General features: G+C 38.0%; 1 protein-coding gene across 1 annotated transcript; it reads left to right on the forward strand.

Annotated features, from left to right (window-relative positions):
- Nucleotides 1-16,071: 16,071 nt before the first annotated feature.
- Nucleotides 16,072-18,260, forward strand: LOC128639618 (uncharacterized). The gene is made up of 2 exons (XM_053691749.1): nucleotides 16,072-16,224; nucleotides 17,286-18,260. The coding sequence occupies exons 1-2, from the start codon at nucleotides 16,088-16,090 to the stop codon at nucleotides 17,920-17,922; spliced, it is 774 nt and encodes a 257-aa protein (XP_053547724.1). The 5' UTR covers nucleotides 16,072-16,087; the 3' UTR covers nucleotides 17,923-18,260.
- The last annotated feature ends 1,014 nt before the right edge of the window (nucleotides 18,261-19,274 follow it).

Here is a 19,274-nt window from a genome sequence, read left to right on the forward strand (position 1 = left end):
TCCGCGGGTTTTTTTCTGGCCGCACCATAAATTTAACTCTGGTATCGAGAGTTCAAACAAATGCTGCGTTAGGCTCCAAAAAAGGAGCGTAGAGCATATTTACCGCAAATGCAACTCTCGATACCAGAGTTGCTTACGGACGCGGCCGGCATCAAAAACGTGCTCGTGCACGATTCTCCCATAGGAAACAATGGGGCAGTTTGAGCTGAAAAAAAACCTAACACCTGCAAAAAAGCAGCGTTCAGCTCTTAACGCAGCCCCATTGTTTCCTATGGGGAAACACTTCCTACGTCTGCACCTAACACTCTAACATGTACCCCGAGTCTAAACACCCCTAACCTTACACTTATTAACCCCTAATCTGCCGCCCCCGCTATCGCTGACCCCTGCATTACACTTTTAACCCCTAATCTGCCGCTCCGTAAACCGCCGCCACCTACGTTATCCCTATGTACCCCTAATCTGCTGCCCTAACATCGCCGACCCCTATGTTATATTTATTAACCCCTAATCTGCCCCCCACAACGTCGCCGACACCTGCCTACACTTATTAACCCCTAATCTGCCGAGCGGACCTGAGCGCTACTATAATAAAGTTATTAACCCCTAATCCGCCTCACTAACCCTATCATAAATAGTATTAACCCCTAATCTGCCCTCCCTAACATCGCCGACACCTACCTTCAATTATTAACCCCTAATCTGCCGACCGGAGCTCACCGCTATTCTAATAAATGTATTAACCCCTAAAGCTAAGTCTAACCCTAACACTAACACCCCCCTAAGTTAAATATAATTTTTATCTAACGAAATAAATTAACTCTTATTAAATAAATAATTCCTATTTAAAGCTAAATACTTACCTGTAAAATACATCCTAATATAGCTACAATATAAATTATAATTATATTATAGCTATTTTAGGATTAATATTTATTTTACAGGCAACTTTGTAATTATTTTAACCAGGTACAATAGCTATTAAATAGTTAAGAACTATTTAATAGTTACCTAGTTAAAATAATAACAAATTTACCTGTAAAATAAATCCTAACCTAAGATATAATTAAACCTAACACTACCCTATCAATAAAATAATTAAATAAACTACCTACAATTACCTACAATTAACCTAACACTACACTATCAATAAATTAATTAAACACAATTGCTACAAATAAATACAATTAAATAAACTATCTAAAGTACAAAAAATAAAAAAGAACTAAGTTACAGAAAATAATAAAATATTTACAAACATAAGAAAAATATTACAACAATTTTAAACTAATTACACCTACTCTAAGCCCCCTAATAAAATAACAAAGCCCCCCAAAATAAAAAATTCCCTACCCTATTCTAAAATACAAATATTACAAGCTCTTTTACCTTACCGGCCCTGAACAGGGCCCTTTGCGGGGCATGCCCCAAGAATTTCAGCTCTTTTGCCTGTAAAAAAAAACATACAATACCCCCCCCCCAACATTACAACCCACCACCCACATACCCCTAATCTAACCCAAACCCCCCTTAAATAAACCTAACACTACCCCCCTGATGATCTTCCTACCTTGTCTTCACCATGCCAGGTTCACCGATCCGTCCTGGCTCCAAGATCTTCATCCAACCCAAGCGGGGGCTAGACATCCACTGAAGAAGTCCAGAAGAGGGTCCAAAGTCTTCCTCCTATCCGGCAAGAAGAGGACATCCGGACCGGCAAACATCTTCTCCAAGCGGCATCTTCTATCTTCTTCCATCCGATGACGACCGGCTCCATCTTGAAGACCTCCAGCGCGGATCCATCCTCTTCTTCCGACGACTAGACGACGAATGACGGTTCCTTTAAGGGACGTCATCCAAGATGGCGTCCCTCGAATTCCGATTGGCTGATAGGATTCTATCAGCCAATCGGAATTAAGGTAGGAATTTTCTGATTGGCTGATGGAATCAGCCAATCAGAATATAGTTCAATCCGATTGGCTGATCCAATCAGCCAATCAGATTGAGCTCGCATTCTATTGGCTGATCGGAACAGCCAATAGAATGCGAGCTCAATCTGATTGGCTGATTGGATCAGCCAATCGGATTGAACTATATTCTGATTGGCTGATTCCATCAGCCAATCAGAAAATTCCTACCTTAATTCCGATTGGCTGATAGAATCCTATCAGCCAATCGGAATTCGAGGGACGCCATCTTGGATGACGTCCCTTAAAGGAACCGTCATTCGTCGTCTAGTCGTCGGAAGAAGAGGATGGATCCGCGCTGGAGGTCTTCAAGATGGAGCCGGTCGTCATCGGATGGAAGAAGATAGAAGATGCCGCTTGGAGAAGATGTTTGCCGGTCCGGATGTCCTCTTCTTGCCGGATAGGAGGAAGACTTTGGACCCTCTTCTGGACTTCTTCAGTGGATGTCTAGCCCCCGCTTGGGTTGGATGAAGATCTTGGAGCCAGGACGGATCGGTGAACCTGGCATGGTGAAGACAAGGTAGGAAGATCATCAGGGGGGTAGTGTTAGGTTTATTTAAGGGGGGTTTGGGTTAGATTAGGGGTATGTGGGTGGTGGGTTGTAATGTTGGGGGGGGGGGTATTGTATGTTTTTTTTTACAGGCAAAAGAGCTGAAATTCTTGGGGCATGCCCCGCAAAGGGCCCTGTTCAGGGCTGGTAAGGTAAAAGAGCTTGTAATATTTGTATTTTAGAATAGGGTAGGGAATTTTTTATTTTGGGGGGCTTTGTTATTTTATTAGGGGGCTTAGAGTAGGTGTAATTAGTTTAAAATTGTTGTAATATTTTTCTTATGTTTGTAAATATTTTATTATTTTCTGTAACTTAGTTCTTTTTTATTTTTTGTACTTTAGATAGTTTATTTAATTGTATTTATTTGTAGCAATTGTGTTTAATTAATTTATTGATAGTGTAGTGTTAGGTTAATTGTAGGTAATTGTAGGTAGTTTATTTAATTATTTTATTGATAGGGTAGTGTTAGGTTTAATTATATCTTAGGTTAGGATTTATTTTACAGGTAAATTTGTTATTATTTTAACTAGGTAACTATTAAATAGTTCTTAACTATTTAATAGCTATTGTACCTGGTTAAAATAATTACAAAGTTGCCTGTAAAATAAATATTAATCCTAAAATAGCTATAATATAATTATAATTTATATTGTAGCTATATTAGGATTTATTTTACAGGTAAGTATTTAGCTTTAAATAGGAATTATTTATTTAATAAGAGTTAATTTATTTCGTTAGATAAAAATTATATTTAACTTAGGGGGGTGTTAGTGTTAGGGTTAGACTTAGCTTTAGGGGTTAATACATTTATTAGAATAGCGGTGAGCTCCGGTCGGCAGATTAGGGGTTAATAATTGAAGGTAGGTGTCGGCGATGTTAGGGAGGGCAGATTAGGGGTTAATACTATTTATGATAGGGTTAGTGAGGCGGATTAGGGGTTAATAACTTTATTATAGTAGCGCTCAGGTCCGCTCGGCAGATTAGGGGTTAATAAGTGTAGGTAGGTGTCGGCGACGTTGAGGGGGGCAGATTAGGGGTTAATAAATATAACATAGGGGTCGGCGATGTTAGGGGTAGCAGATTAGGGGTACATAGGGATAACGTAGGTGGCGGCGATTTGCGGTCGGAAGATTAGGGGTTAATTATTTTAAGTAGCTTGCGGCGACGTTGTGGGGGGCAAGTTAGGGGTTAATAGATATAATACAGGGGTCGGCGGTGTTAGGGGCAGCAGATTAGGGGTACATAAGTATAACGTAGGTGGCGGTCGGCAGATTAGGGGTTAAAAATTTTAATCGAGTGGCGGCGATGTGGGGGGACCTCGGTTTAGGGGTACATAGGTAGTTTATGGGTGTTAGTGTACTTTAGGGTACAGTAGTTAAGAGCTTTATAAACCGGCGTTAGCCAGAAAGCTCTTAACTCCTGCTATTTTCAGGCGGCTGGAATCTTGTCGTTAGAGCTCTAACGCTCACTGCAGAAACGACTCTAAATACCGGCGTTAGGAAGATCCCATTGAAAAGATAGGCTACGCAAATGGCGTAGGGGGATCTGCGGTATGGAAAAGTCGCGGCTGTAAAGTGAGCGTTAGACCCTTTAATCACTGACTCCAAATACCAGCGGGCGGCCAAAACCAGCGTTAGGAGCCTCTAACGCTGGTTTTGACGGCTACCGCCGAACTCTAAATCTAGGCCTTATTTAGTCTTCATTATTGCATATATACATTATAGTATGTCATACTACAAATCAATTAGAAAGTAGAGGTCAATATAATTCACATATATAGATACATATCAGGGTACAATTGTAATTAAAGTTAAACTGATATATATATATATATATATATATATATATATATATATATATATATATATATATATATATGGGCAATTAATAACTTGGGGATTTCATCCTACATCAGTTTCCATATATTTATGATCAATTTATATATTCATTTAATAAATACCCTCCATATTTGGAATTAATAAAACCTATATTACTCAGCAAGGGGCTAAACACACAAATCAATTTCTCTACTGAAATTCAAGCCGTGTGGAATAGTGGTGTTTAAGGTAAAAATCCAAAATCGTTCGCTTGTACCTAACTTTGCCTCTCTATCTCCACCTCTTTTCCACATCGGTACATGATCTATTGCTTGAACCATTAGTAAATTAGGATTTGAGTTATGGAACTCCTGAAAATGTCTTGCTATGGGGGTATCAGATTCAATATGGATCTTCAGAAAATAATGAAACACAGGTGTAACAGGGTTCTCAGGAATCAACATTTCCTCAATTATCTGATTGATTATACCTGGCAGACTTCACTATGTCTGTCAAAATCTTTCTATAGTATATAGTTGGATTGTCTTTTAATTTCATATATACCTCTTTATCTTCTAACTGCCTGTAAGCTTCTTTTATGTAAGATTCTCTGTTCAGAATTATTACATTTCCCCCCTTATATGATGCTCTCACCAGATATTCTATTCAGTGCTTCTTTTTCTTTAAGGGACAAGTAATGTTTCAGTTTTTTACCTCTTTTATCCAATTCCCTTAATTTTTCCTCTACTACTTTTTGAAATGTTTCAACTGAATGTGTTCTTGAGTGTATGGGATAAAAGTTACTCTTTTTTTTTAAATTTAGACAAATCAATGTCCCTCTCTGTCACTAGATCACTAGAGAGTTTTCACTTAATAGACCTTTGCAAATCAGTTATAGTACATTGTTCACAAAAGGTTAAGTACTCCTCCCCTTGATCCTTTTGAATCGTAGTCAATTTATTCTCTTCAATCTCAGCATCAGAAAATGTTTATGCAATATTAACTTTCTTACAAACTTGTTCACGTCCAAAACCGTGTTAAACAAGTTAAAGTGCTGAGAGGGAACAAAACTTAGACTTTTGGAGAGGACACTTGTTTCAACATTAGTTAGAATCACATTAGACAAATTAATCACATTATTATTTATGCATATTTTTTTTGATGTTTCACTGATCTGGTAGCGTAAGTCTTCTGTTGAGTCTTTATTTTTTTTTGGGTTGTTGTGTATTGATTTCCTCCTCACTGTTTGCCGGTCTTTGCTCCTTTGCCTCTTTTCCCTCTATGTATTTTTTTCTCCCTGTTGGTAAAGTCTCTACCTGTTGGTTTTTTGAAGCCTTAGTTGTAGATACTTCAAAAGATTCCTTTAAGACTGTGGGTTCTGCATCCTCACTATACCCTTCTCCTTCTGAGGATTCAACCTCATACTCTGTGTCAGAAAAGGTTACTTGTTTGGCATTTTTTTTGTACGATTCTTAAACCACCTTCTTCCTTTTCTGGGTTCCCGACTATAATTTTCATTATTATCCCACCTGTATACTGTCTGGTGGTCATAGTCGTATTTATCCTGCATCATTTTACGTGATTTGAACTCCCAGAGTTCCTGTCGAAATGCAATCATGTTTTATTCAAATTGCTTGTCATAGGTTCTGAATTCTGGATCTTTTTAAAATGTTTTTAAATGCTCCTGTATAGTTTTCCTTTCATCTAACAATTCTGTCCTTTGCTTTTATTTGTACTTAATCAATAATTCGATTAAAGCAAAGGAGCAGGTATCCAGAATCATATTCCATTTAGATATAAATTCTACTTCCAATACTCTAAATTAAGGGAACTTCTTTATTCTTAGTCCCCTTGGTATGCGCTTATTGTGTTTATTTAATAGGAAGGATTTTATATCTAATTCCAGTTTAATGTCTTTTTTTCTCAGATTGTCTATATCGAAAAATAGACTACTATCAATTCTATATACTATATCTTCCTCATTGTCATATGATAAAGTATCTTCCCCAAAGTCAGTCAAAACATAACTTAATTCCTCTCTTTCCATAATGTGGGTGAAAATAGCCCCAAGATATGTCTGTAGTAGATAGGTCAGTCAGTGATTAATATATAGCGAATCTGCTGTGCTTGCTGCAGTGTTAATTGTGTGCACACAAAGTTGAAAACGATAGTTCCCAGTATAAATATATCAAATTACTCACCACCTCCTCTTCAGCCATTTATAATTCTCTTTGGAGTCAGGGTATTCAGTAGGCAGCAAAAGCTAGTGGACGAAATATCAAATGGAACATAGAACTAAATCTAGCAATGTGCTCTGCCTTACCCTCTTCCTGCTTCCTCGATACGGCACAATGGAGCATGGGGTGACGTCACACATCCAATATACAGCTTCAGGTGCTCTGGAAATAGCATTTCATTCATCCAAAAAACGCTGAAAAATGTAAATATGTAACAAAGAATATCTAGGTACTCGAAGTGTATAAAACATCCAAAACTTATTGTAAATCCATGATAAAAACAAAAAGATTTTGACAGACATAGTGAAGACTGCCAGGTATAATAATGTTATCAATCAGATAATTGAGGAAATGTTGATTCCTGAGAACCCTGTTACACCTGTGTTTCACTATTTTCCGAAGATCCATAAAGACATGCAAAATCCTCCTGGGCGGCCAATAATAGCAGGGATAAATTCACTTAATGAGCCCCTCTCAGACCTAACTGACAGTTTTTTACAACCATTGGTCAAAGAACTTCCTAGCTTTATATACAAGATACCACATCCCTACTGGTAAAACTTCAACACATTAAATGGAAATCGACTTATAGATTCCTAGTGGTGGATGTGGCCTCATTGTATACAGCTATTAGTCATGAAAAAGGATTACAAGCCATAGAATACTTTCTTGAGAATCATAGCAACTATGATGTGACAACCAAACACTTCAGTCTTATGTCTATTGAATATCTGCTCACACATAATTTCATGTTTGAGGGGGGGTTTCTATCTCCAAAGACGGGGAACCGCAATGGGGGCTAAGTTTGCCCCCTGTTACGCCAATCTCTTTATGGGATGGTGGGAGCAGTTCCACATCTTTGGGGATGGGAACGCGCTTCGCGAAAAAATTATCTTTTATGCAAGATTTATAGACGATCTTATCTTCATTATTGATATTGAGGAACAAGAAACAGTCAGGTTTTGTGAGTATCTAAATCACAATAATAGTGATATTAAATTGATAGGAGAACAAAATAAAAATACTATTTGCTTTTTGGATATAGTGATAACGGGCAGTGAAATAAATGAAAATATTGAACCAGATTTGTATAGAAAATCTACATCTGGTAACACCATACTTGAATATAAATCATGCCACCCTAGACATAACATTCAAGGTATTCCAAAGGGCCAATATATAAGAGCTAAACGCAACTGTACCACTACTGAAAAATATAACAAATAGGCAGATATAATCACAACTCGTCTGAAAGAAAGGGACTATAATCCCAATATTTTGGAGAAAGCCTGTAAAGAAGTGGACTCTCTATCTTGAGAGGATCTATTAAAATATCGAAACAAACAGGGATACAGAGATGGAAGGTGTAACAAACAAAAACCAAAATTTATAACAACATATAGCCTGCAAAACAAAGAGACGTGATATTGTAAAAGAATGTATTCCTATCCTTTATACTGATCCTGTATTAAAAAAGATTATACAGGATGGATGTGATTTCATACCCAGAAAAGGTAAAACAATAGGGAACTATGTTTCCCCTTCTGACTGTTCAGGACACACATCAAATAGTTGTTGGTTAAAAAAAAGAAAGGGCTTTTTAAGTGCAGGAGAAACATCTGTAAAACATGCATTTATGTTGTTGAAGGAGATTGCTTTGTTTCCTCACATACTCAAAAAATGTCTGTACAAATTGTAATACGACACATGTAATATATCTATTGACCTGTAGGGGGTGCTCTAAGCAGTATGTAGGAGAAACTAAGAGATCCCTAAAAGATAGGTTCCTAGCCCATATCAGGTCAATAGAGGATATTGAATCTGATACCCCCATAGCAAGACATTTTCAGGAGTTCCATAACTCAAATCCTCAAATTTGTAGTATGACATACTATAATGTATATATGCAATAATGAAGACTAAATAAGTGTGTAAATACACCTTTAAGAATATACCTATTTAAGGAGAAAATGCTGGGACACCTGTGAGCAGTGAACAAGTGCCTGAAGGCACGAAACATGTCTGCTGCAACTTTGCCCAGCTGTCTACACTATTAGTGTCAGTCTGAAGCGGTGGTTTTATCTGCTGATGCACCAGTGTTTTTATCATGGATTTACAATAAATTTTGGATGTTTCATACACTTCGAGTACCTGGATATTCTATGTTACATATATATATATATATATATATCAAGTAGGAGAAGGCACTCACTGGTCTCACAGGCATGAAAGGTATTCTAGCTTTTGTTTTATCGCAGGAGTGCTGTTCTCTCTCTTCTGATATTTATGTAAATTACTCTTGGGTCTCCCTAAGAGTAATGGGGAAACCAGACGTGGACTCCGTGCACATATGCCCTTAGTGAGATGCAACTGCACCTTACTGATGAGGCCCACAGAAGACTGAAACGATTGTCTGGGGTTGTTGTTTCTCTTATTCAGAGAAGAATTGCCTGATATTTCGGTGCTGGACTGTCATTGGGCAGGGTCAGACTGATATGATACAGGATATTTTTTCTCTGTAAAAAGGCATAGTGTGCTAAAAGAACACACACCCTGAATTGCAATAAAAATCAAAAGGCATGGAAATTATTCTAGCTTTTGTATTATCTCAGGAGTGCTGTTCTCTCTCTTCTGATATTGAGATATATATATATATATATATATATATACACACACACAGTTGTAATCAAAATTATTCAACCCCCTCTGCAAATCAGCTTTATTTTACAGACTTTCATCTGCTTGCAATGAACAAATCAAACAAAAGCAATTGAAATAGCTCAACACAACAAATGCTTCAAGTGTTTTCCCCAAATTCAACTGAAAATGCAACTTTTAATGAATTCTGCAGTCTCAAAATTATTCAACCCCTTCATAGCAAGCATCACCAGTACTTAGTAGAGCACCCTTTTGCTGTTATGACCTGCTGCAAAGGAGATGCATAGCCAGACACCAGCTTCTGACAGCGTTGCTGAGGAATCTTAGCCCATTCCTCATGAGCAATGGCCTTCAGTTAAGTAATATTCTTGGGTTTGTGTGCTGCAACCGCCTTCTTCAAATCCCACCAGAGATTTTCTTTGGGGTTCAAGTCAGGTGACTGTGATGGCCACTGTAGAATTTTCCAGGACTTCTTCAGCAACCATGCCTTGGTGGAATTTAAGGTATGCTTGGGATCATTGTTCTGTTGTTCTCATGACGTTTTATCCTAGGATTTCCTGACACTTCAATTAAACCATCTTGCCTTCCACATGCTGCAGGTTTCCAGTGCCAGAGAATGCAAAGCATCCCAAGAGCATGACCGAGCCACCACAATGCTTAACTGTAGGCAAAGTATTCTTTTCAGCGTACTCTCCATTCTTCCTCACGACATACCGCTGATCCATCGGGCTGAAAAGTTCCAGTTTCATTTTATCGCTCCACAGAACAGAATCCCAAAACTTCTGTGACTTATTTATATGATTTGAGCATATTGGAGCTGACTTCTCTAGTGTTTTTTGGTAAGTAGTGGTGTACATCTTGGAATTCTGGCATGGAAACATTCTGCGTTTTGTATGCGCCTTACCGTGCAAACTGAAACCTCAGTGCCTGTTGCCACCTAGTCTTGCTGCAGGTCTTTTGTAGTCACTCAACAGTTTTCTCAACCTGCCTTCTCAGAAATCTGGTTGCAGCCATTAATAGCTTCCTTTTTCTGCCCCGTCCAGGTAGTGTAACCACTGTTCCTTTAACTTTGAACTGGCAAAATATGCTTCCAAGGTGTCTCTAGGAACATTCAGTGCCTTAGCTATCTTTTTGTATCCTGTTCCTTGTTTGTGAAGGGCGATTATCTCTTCTCTTAAATTTTTTGACCATTCTTTTGACTTAGCCATATTTCTAACATGCAATGAAACGTGACACACAACAAACCCCTAGCCAGTTTAGGAATTTCATGTGTTCTAGCTCAAGCACACATGGTGCAACTAATGAAGCACTTGATAAGCTGCATCAGGTGTGCTTGAGACAACAGCTGTTTTGCATATTTGTGCTGTTGTGAGGGATTCTATTCAGGGGGTTGAATAATTTTGAGACTGCAGAATTCATTAAAAGTTGCATTTTCAGTTGAATTTGGGGAAACCACTTGAAGCATTCATTGTGTTGTGTATTTCAATTGTTTTTGTTTGATATGATGATTGCAAACAGCTGTAAGTCTGTACATTTTGACAATAAACCTGATTTGCAATGGGGGTTGAATCATTTTGATTACAACTATATATATATATATATATATATATATATATATATATATATACACACACATACACAAAAAACTTTTGATCCCTTTCTAGTAAAATATCTTAAAACATGCAATATCATTTTCATTCTTTCTGTTAATGTGTTTATATGTGTTTTGAATCGGCATACTTGAAATTCCAGTGTTCTTCACAAAGAAAAAATGCTATTTTTATTTAAAAATAATATATATATATATATATATATATATATATCCATCTATCAATTGATAGATATATTTAGGAATGTGCGTGTGTGTATATGTATGTATGCCTTTGTGTATATCTGTGTTGTGTGTATGAATGTGTATCTGTGTGTGTCCATGTGTGTCTATGTGGTGCATGTGTTTTATTTCAGTTTTATCCCTCTTTAACGGAATAGAAAAAATAACAATGTGAACAAGTGAATTAAACTTTCATGAATCAGACAGAGCAGGCAATTTTAAACAACTTTCCTATTTACTTCCATTAACAAAATGTGCACAGTCTTTTTATATTTACACATTTTGAGTCACCAACTCCTACTGAGCATGTGCAAGAATTCACAGATATATGTATTTGTGATTGGCTGGTGGCTGTCACATGGTACAGGAGAAGTGGAAAAAGATATAACTTTGAAATTTGTCAGAAATAAATCAACTAGTCACTTGAAGTTCAGGCAGGGGTAGATTTATCATACCTCGGCGGACATGATTTGCTATAGTGAATTATGTCCGCCCTGCATACGCTGTCGGCATTTAACATTGCACAAGCAGTTCTGGTGAACTGCTTGTGCAATGCCAGCCCCTGCAGATTTGCGACCAATCGGCCGCTAGCAAGGGGTGTCAATCAGCCCGATCGTATACGATCGGGGGGATTTATCTCTGCCGCCTCAGAGCTGGCAGACGAGTTAAGCAGCTTCTTAACGAGTTAGGGGCTTCTTAACTCCTGTTTCCGGCAAGCCTGAAGGCGCTCGCGGAAACCTTTACATTGGGGCACATTCGAGACGTGATAAATCGGCCCTAAGTGCTATTGCATTGTCTTGTTATCATGCTTTTGTTGATTACGCAAATCTACTATATTTACTGGTCCTTAATTGAACCAGTGAATAAGAAAAAACTCTGGCCTAGATTTGGAGTTTGGCGGTAGCCGTGAAAACCAGCGTTAGAGGCTCCTAACGCTGGTTTTAGGCTACCGCCGGTATTTGGAGTCAGTCAAAAAAGGGTCTAACGCTCACTTTTCAGCCGCGACTTTTCCATACCGCAGATCCCCTTACATCATTTGCGTATCCTATCTTTTCAATGAGATCTTTCTAACTCCGGTATTTAGAGTCGTGTCTGAAGTGAGCGTTAGAAATCTAACGACAAAACTCCAGCCGCAGAGAAAAGTCAGTAGTTAAGAGCTTTCTGGGCTAACGCCGGTTCATAAAGCTCTTAACTACTGTGCTCTAAAGTACACTAACACCCATAAACTACCTATGTACCCCTAAACCGAGGCCCCCCCACATCGCCGACACTCGATTAAATTTTTTTAACCCCTAATCTGCCGACCGCCACCTACGTTATACTTATGTACCCCTAATCTGCTGCCCCTAACACCGCCGACCCCTATATTATATTTATTAACCCCTAACCTGCCCCCCACAATGTCGCAGCCAGTTACCTACAATAATTAACCCCTAATCTGCCGACCGCAAAGAGCCGCCACCTACATTATAGCTATGTACCCTTAATCTGCTGCCCCTAACACCGCCGACCCCTATATTTATTAACCCCTAATCTGCCCCCCACAACGTCGCCTCCACCTGCCTACACTCTGCCGAGCGGACCGCACCGCTATTATTATAAAGTTATTAACCCCTAATCCGCCTCACTAACCCTATAATAAATAGTATTAACCGCTAATCTGCCCTCCCTAACATCGCCGACACCTAACTTCAATTATTAACCCCTAATCTGCCGACTGGAGCTCACCGCTATTCTAATAAATGTATTAACCCCTAAAGCTAAGTCTAACCCTAACCCTAACACCCCCCTAAGTTAAATATAATTTGAATCTAACGAAATTAATTAACTCTTATTAAATAAATTATTCCTATTTAAAGCTAAATACTTACCTGTAAAATAAACCCTAATATAGCTACAATATAAATTATAATTATATTATAGCTATTTTAGGATTTATATTTATTTTACAGGCAACATTGTAATTATTTTAACCAGGTACAATAGCTATTAAATAGTTAAGAACTATTAAATAGCTAAAATAGTTAAAATAATTACAAATTTACCTGTAAAATAAATCCTAACCTAAGTTACAATTAAACCTAACACTACACTATCAATAAATTAATTAAATAAAATACCTATAATTATCTACAATTAAACCTAACACTACACTATCAATAAATACATTAAATACAATTCCTACAAATAAATACAATGAAATAAACTAACTAAAGTACAAAAAATAAAAAAGAACTAAGTTACAAAAAATAAAAAAATATTTACAAACATTAGAAATATATTACAACAATTTTAAACTAATTACACCTACTCTAAGCCCCCTAATAAAATAACAAAGCCCCCCAAACTAAAAAAATGCCCTACCCTATTCTAAATTACTAAAGTTCAAAGCTCTTTTACCTTACCAGCCCTGAACAGGGCCCTTTGCGGGGCATGCCCCAAGAAGTTCAGCTCTTTTGCCTGTAAAAAAAACATACAATACCCCACCCCAACATTACAACCCACCACCCACATACCCCTAATCTAACCCAAACCCCCCTTAAATAAACCTAACACTAAGCCCCTGAAGATCTCCCTACCTTGAGTCGTCTTCACCCAGCCGAGCCAAATTCTTCATCCAAGCGGAGCAAGAAGAGGTCCTCCATCCGGTAGAAGTCTTCATCCAAGCGGGGCAGAAGAGGTCTTCCAACCGATTGAAGTCTTCATCCAAGAGGCATCTTCCATCGTCATCCATCCGGAGCGGAGCGGCAGCATCCTGAAGACCTCCGACGCGGAACATCCATCCTGGCCGACGACTGAACGACGAATGACGGTTCCTTTAAATGACGTCATCCAAGATGGCGTCCCTCGAATTCCGATTGGCTGATAGGATTCTATCAGCCAATCGGAATTAAGGTAGGAATATTCTGATTGGCTGATGGAATCAGCCAATCAGAATCAAGTTCAATCCGATTGGCTGATCCAATCAGCCAATCAGATTGAGCTCGCATTCTATTGGCTGTTCCGATCAGCCAATAGAATGCGAGCTCAATCTGATTGGCTGATTCAATCAGCCAATCAGAATATTCCTACCTTAATTCTGATTGGCTGATAGAATCCTATCAGCCAATCGGAATTCGAGGGATGCCATTTTGGATGACGTCATTTAAAGGAACCGTCATTCGTCGTTCAGTCGTCGGCCAGGATGGATGTCCCGGGTCGGAGGTCTTCAGGATGCTGCCGTTCCCCCCCGGATGGATGATGATAGAAGATGCCTCTTGGATGAAGACTTCAATCGGATGGAAGACCTCTTCTGCCCCGCTTGGATGAAGACTTCTACCGGATGGAGGACCTCTTCTTGCTCCGCTTGGATGAAGAATTTGGCTCGGCTGGGTGAAGACGACTCAAGGTAGGGAGATCTTCAGGGGCTTAGTGTTAGGTTTATTTAAGGGGGGTTTGGGTTAGATTAGGGGTATGTGGGTGGTGGTTTGTAATGTTGGGGGGGGTATTGTATGTTTTTTTTACAGGCAAACAAGCTGAACTTCTTGGGGCATGCCCTGCAAAGGGCTCTGTTCAGGGCTGGTAAGGTAAAAGAGCTTTGAACTTTAGTAATTTAGAATAGGGTAGGGCATTTTTTTATTTTGGGGGGCTTTGTTATTTTATTAGGGGGCTTAGAGTAGGTGTAATTAGTTTAAAATTGTTGTAATATATTTCTAATGTTTGTAAATATTTTTTTATTTTTTGTAACTTAGTTCTTTTTTATTTTTTGTACTTTAGTTAGTTTATTTCATTGTATTTATTTGTAGGAATTGTATTTAATTTATTTATTGATAGTGTAGTGTTAGGTTTAATTGTAGATAATTATAGGTATTTTATTTAATTAATTTATTGATAGTGTAGTGTTAGGTTTAATTGTAACTTAGGTTAGGATTTATTTTACAGGTAAATTTGTAATTATTTCAACTATTTTAGCTATTAAATAGTTCTTAACTATTTAATAACTATTGTACCTGGTTAAAATAATTAGCTTTAAATAGGAATAATTTATTTAATAAGAGTTAATTAATTTCGTTAGATTAAAATTATATTTAATTTAGGGGGGTGTTAGTGTTAGGGTTAGACTTAGCTTTAGGGGTTAATACATTTATTAGAATAGCGGTGAGCTCCAGTCGGCAGATTAGGGGTTAATAATTGAAGTTAGGTGTCGGCGATGTTAGGGAGGGCAGATTAGGGGTTAATACTATTTATTATAGGGTTAGTGAGGCGGATTAGGGGTTAATAACTTTATAATAATAGCGGTGCGGTCCTGTCGGCAGATTAGGGGTTAATAAGTGTAGGCAGGTGGAGGCGACGTTGTGGGGGGCAGATTAGGGGTTAATAAATATAATATAGGGGTCGGCGGTGTTAGGGGCAGCAGATTAGGGGTACATAGGGATAATGTAAGTAGCGACGGTTTACGGAGCGGCAGATTAGGGGTTAATAATAATATGCAGGGGTCAGCGATAGCGGGGGCGGCAGAATAGGGGTTAATAAGTGTAAGGTTAGGGGTGTTTAGACTCGGGGTACATGTTAGAGTGTTAGGTGCAGACGTAGGAAGTGTTTCCCCATAGCAAACAATGGGGCTGCGTTAGGAGCTGAACGCGGCTTGTTTGCAGGTGTTTTTTTCACCTCAAACAGCCCCATTGTTTCCTATGGGGGAATCGTGCACGAGCATGTTTTTGAGGCTGGCCGCGTCCGTAAGCAACTCTGGTATCGAGAGTTGCAGTGGCGGTAAATATGCTCTACGCTCCTTTTTTGGAGCCTAACGCAGCCATTCTGTGGACTCTCAATACCAGAGTTATTTTAAAGGTGCGGCCAGAAAAAAGCCAGCGTTAGCTACGCGGGTCGTTACCGACAAAACTCTAGCCGTCTGTTAATTATATTTTTTAAGAATACATTTTATGGCTAACCAGTTAATTATAAAATAACCAAGTGTAATAGTAAAGAAAAGAACAACTATAATTTATTTATTTTTTAACACAGAAATTACAGCTAAAGACTATCTGAAGATGAAGATTTCTGGGGTTGTGAAAAACATTAATCAGTCAGTGGTCTACATAGCAATTTCTATTTTAGTGACTGCCATTGCTGTACTGATACTTTTGATATTATGGTTTTGCTGGAATCCACTAGAAAATAATAAAAAGTAAGTAAAACAACATTAGGAGAATTGTGACTTTTGTATATTTCCTCTCTCCCATGCTCTTCTCTCCACCTGACTTATCCTCAACCCATATCCCTCTGTATTATTTTCTGTTTTATTTGTGTCCACATGTTGCAGGGTTGACACTTGTTCTGTATTTTAAGGGTGAGTTCTTCGTTTTGTAAAGAGATATTCTAGTACAGAGTGTGAGTAGCACACAGGGACACCCTTAGCATTTGCAGGGCCCTGGGCAAGACGAATGTGTAGGGCCCCACAGCCTAGCACTCTTATTCACCTCCCTCGATCATGTCTGCTGTCGGCATTTATCATTGCACCATTGCAACACCTCCCCCTGAGGATTTGCGGCCAATCGGCCACCAACAGCGGGTGTCAATCAACCCGATCATATTGGATCGGGTTGATTTTAGGCAATGTCTGTCTGCCGCCTCAGAGCAGGCAGACAGGTTATGGAGCAGTGGCCTTTAGACCGCTGCTTCATAACTTGTGTTTCTGGCGAGCTTGATAAATATGCCCCTTAAATACAAGGTAGTCACAGAGGTAAAAAGTATATTAATATAACTGTGTTGGTTGTGCAAAACTGGGGAATGGGTAATAAAGGGATTATCTATCTTTAAAAACAATAAACATTCTATTATAGAGTGTTCCTTAAAGTGACTGCACAGAACATACGTACCAATCAGCAGATGTCTATATGTGCCAGACATCAGCAGTCTTTTTACAAGGTTTCAAGGGTAGCAACAGGTAGTAAGACTTCGTAGCATTTTTGAGCTACTGTAAATAAATATTTTGTAGTCACAGTTGTCACAAACAATTTTATGCTTCCAGAGGTAATAATGATGGGGATGTTCTCTATGGCACATTACATGTCTGTTATAATATAGGTTGTAATATCTATGCATCTGTTTGTAGTTTTTGTGGATAATATAAATTGTGTAACTCTACTGCTCTGAAATATTGTATTACACATTATAACATATTTAAGCTACTTTATCATTTTCAGCAACCTATTTAACATATGGTCCTTTTTTTTTTTTTTATTCAAGTGCTGCAAAGATGAGAAGAGTCCTGCACAAAAAACATAAATGGACACAATATCCTTCTGGCAATAAAGATAATGAAAATGTTCAACAGTACAAACACCACAAAGAGACACAGTGTCCTCTTAACGAAGACAGTGATAATGCTGATCTGCACAAACACCATAAAGAGACACAGAGTCCGTCTGACAATGAAGACAGTAATAATGCTGATCTGCCCAAGTACCATAAAGGGACACAGTGTCCTTCTGGCAATGAAGACAGTAATAATGCTGATCTGAAGAATGAGATGATTATGATTTCTATACCTCCAGACAATGTTAAAACTCCAAAAAACGATAAACTAATCTTAACACTTTTACCAAAAGGATCCCAGGAAAAATTATGTGAGCTCCAATATGTAAAAGAAGAAAAACAACCAGAATGGGAAGCCCAGTCACAACTTCCTTCACTTCCTCAGATCAAAAGCCCAACACATGTAATATCAGGTTGCATTTTAAATGAGACCTTTGCTAATACAATACAGGAACAAATGTCAGAAGATGAAGCAAATGTTACATTAGATGAAGAGAAAGCTCTTACAGGATCAAAACACAAGGAACATAGGTTTTTCAAAAAACTCTTCAGAAGATCCAAACAATAAAGCAAATCAAACTCAGACTTATAGTGTGTTTTCTGCAAAGAAGATATCCTAGTCCTGTCCTTACATCTCCTGAGATTAAAAACAGCCCCAACACACACAATATCAGACTCCATTTTAATTAAAGATTTTTCATCTCTATATGCATTTAATAGAAAAGCAAAGCAAGACTCTGAGGATAAAAGAAACTGGAGTTAAAAACTCTCCAGAACAAGAGCGGTCTGTTGAAATAAATCTAATGAAATTTTCTTTTTCTTTTCTTATTGGTTAATTCATATTTTGATTGCCGTTTGTGCAGAAGGTCATCAATTTAAGATATGGTTAGTTCTGAATATATGTGAAAGATAATATCATAATAATATATCATTTAGCATTTGTTTAATACAATAAATTTTAAGTTTCAGTTTGGAAGCAGCAGAGGATTGGACAGTTTAGTTAAAGGGACAGTCTACACCAGAATTTTTATTGTTTTAAAAGATAGATAATCCCTTTATTACCCATTTCCCAGTTTTGCATAACCAACACAGTTATAATAATATACTTTTAACCTCTGTGATTATCTTGTATCTAAGCCTCTGCAAACTGCCCCGTTTTTCAGTTCTTTTGACAGACTTGCAGTCTAGCCAATCAGTGCCTGCTCCCAGATTACTTCACGTGCACAAGCACAGTGTTATCTATATGAAATATGTGAACTAACACCCTCTAGTGGTGAAAAACTGTTAAAATGCAATCTGAAAGAGGTGGGCTTCAAGGTCTAAGAAATTAGCATATGAACCTCCTAGGTTAAGCATTCAACTAAGAATACCAAGAGAACAAAGCAAAATTGGTGATAAAAGTAAACTGGAAAATTGTTTAAAATTACATGCTCTATCTGAATCATGAAAGTTTATTTTGGCCTAGACTGTCCCTTTAAGAGCAAGAGAAGCTGATGATCGGTCAGTGTTGCTGCTTATTCTGTATACAGCAAAGTTCTTTATTATAGTGTGAGGCAGTAGGGGTTTGATGGTAGCGTAAGTAGGTTGTTGAGGGAAGCTAGATATAGGTAAATGATAGATCAAAGAAAGCAAACTGGGGAATTTCTGAAGTTATATGAAAATATATGTGGTTGTGAGATTACTGAGTGTTTTAGGTTATGGTAAATATTTTGAATTTGATTCTGTAATATATGGGGAGCCACTGTATGAACTTGCAGAGAGCAACGCATGATGAGGAACAATGAGAAAGTTTAAGAAATATGTCAGCCTTCATCATGATTACCAATACTTTTTACCAAAATGTCTATAATACAAGGGCAATTATTATGAAACTAATTAAAAGTGTGCTTATAGAAAGAAGTGAATATTATCATGGCAACT

This window comes from Bombina bombina, chromosome 1 (genome assembly GCF_027579735.1).
Source record: "Bombina bombina isolate aBomBom1 chromosome 1, aBomBom1.pri, whole genome shotgun sequence".
Classification (NCBI taxonomy): Eukaryota; Metazoa; Chordata; class Amphibia; order Anura; family Bombinatoridae; genus Bombina; species Bombina bombina.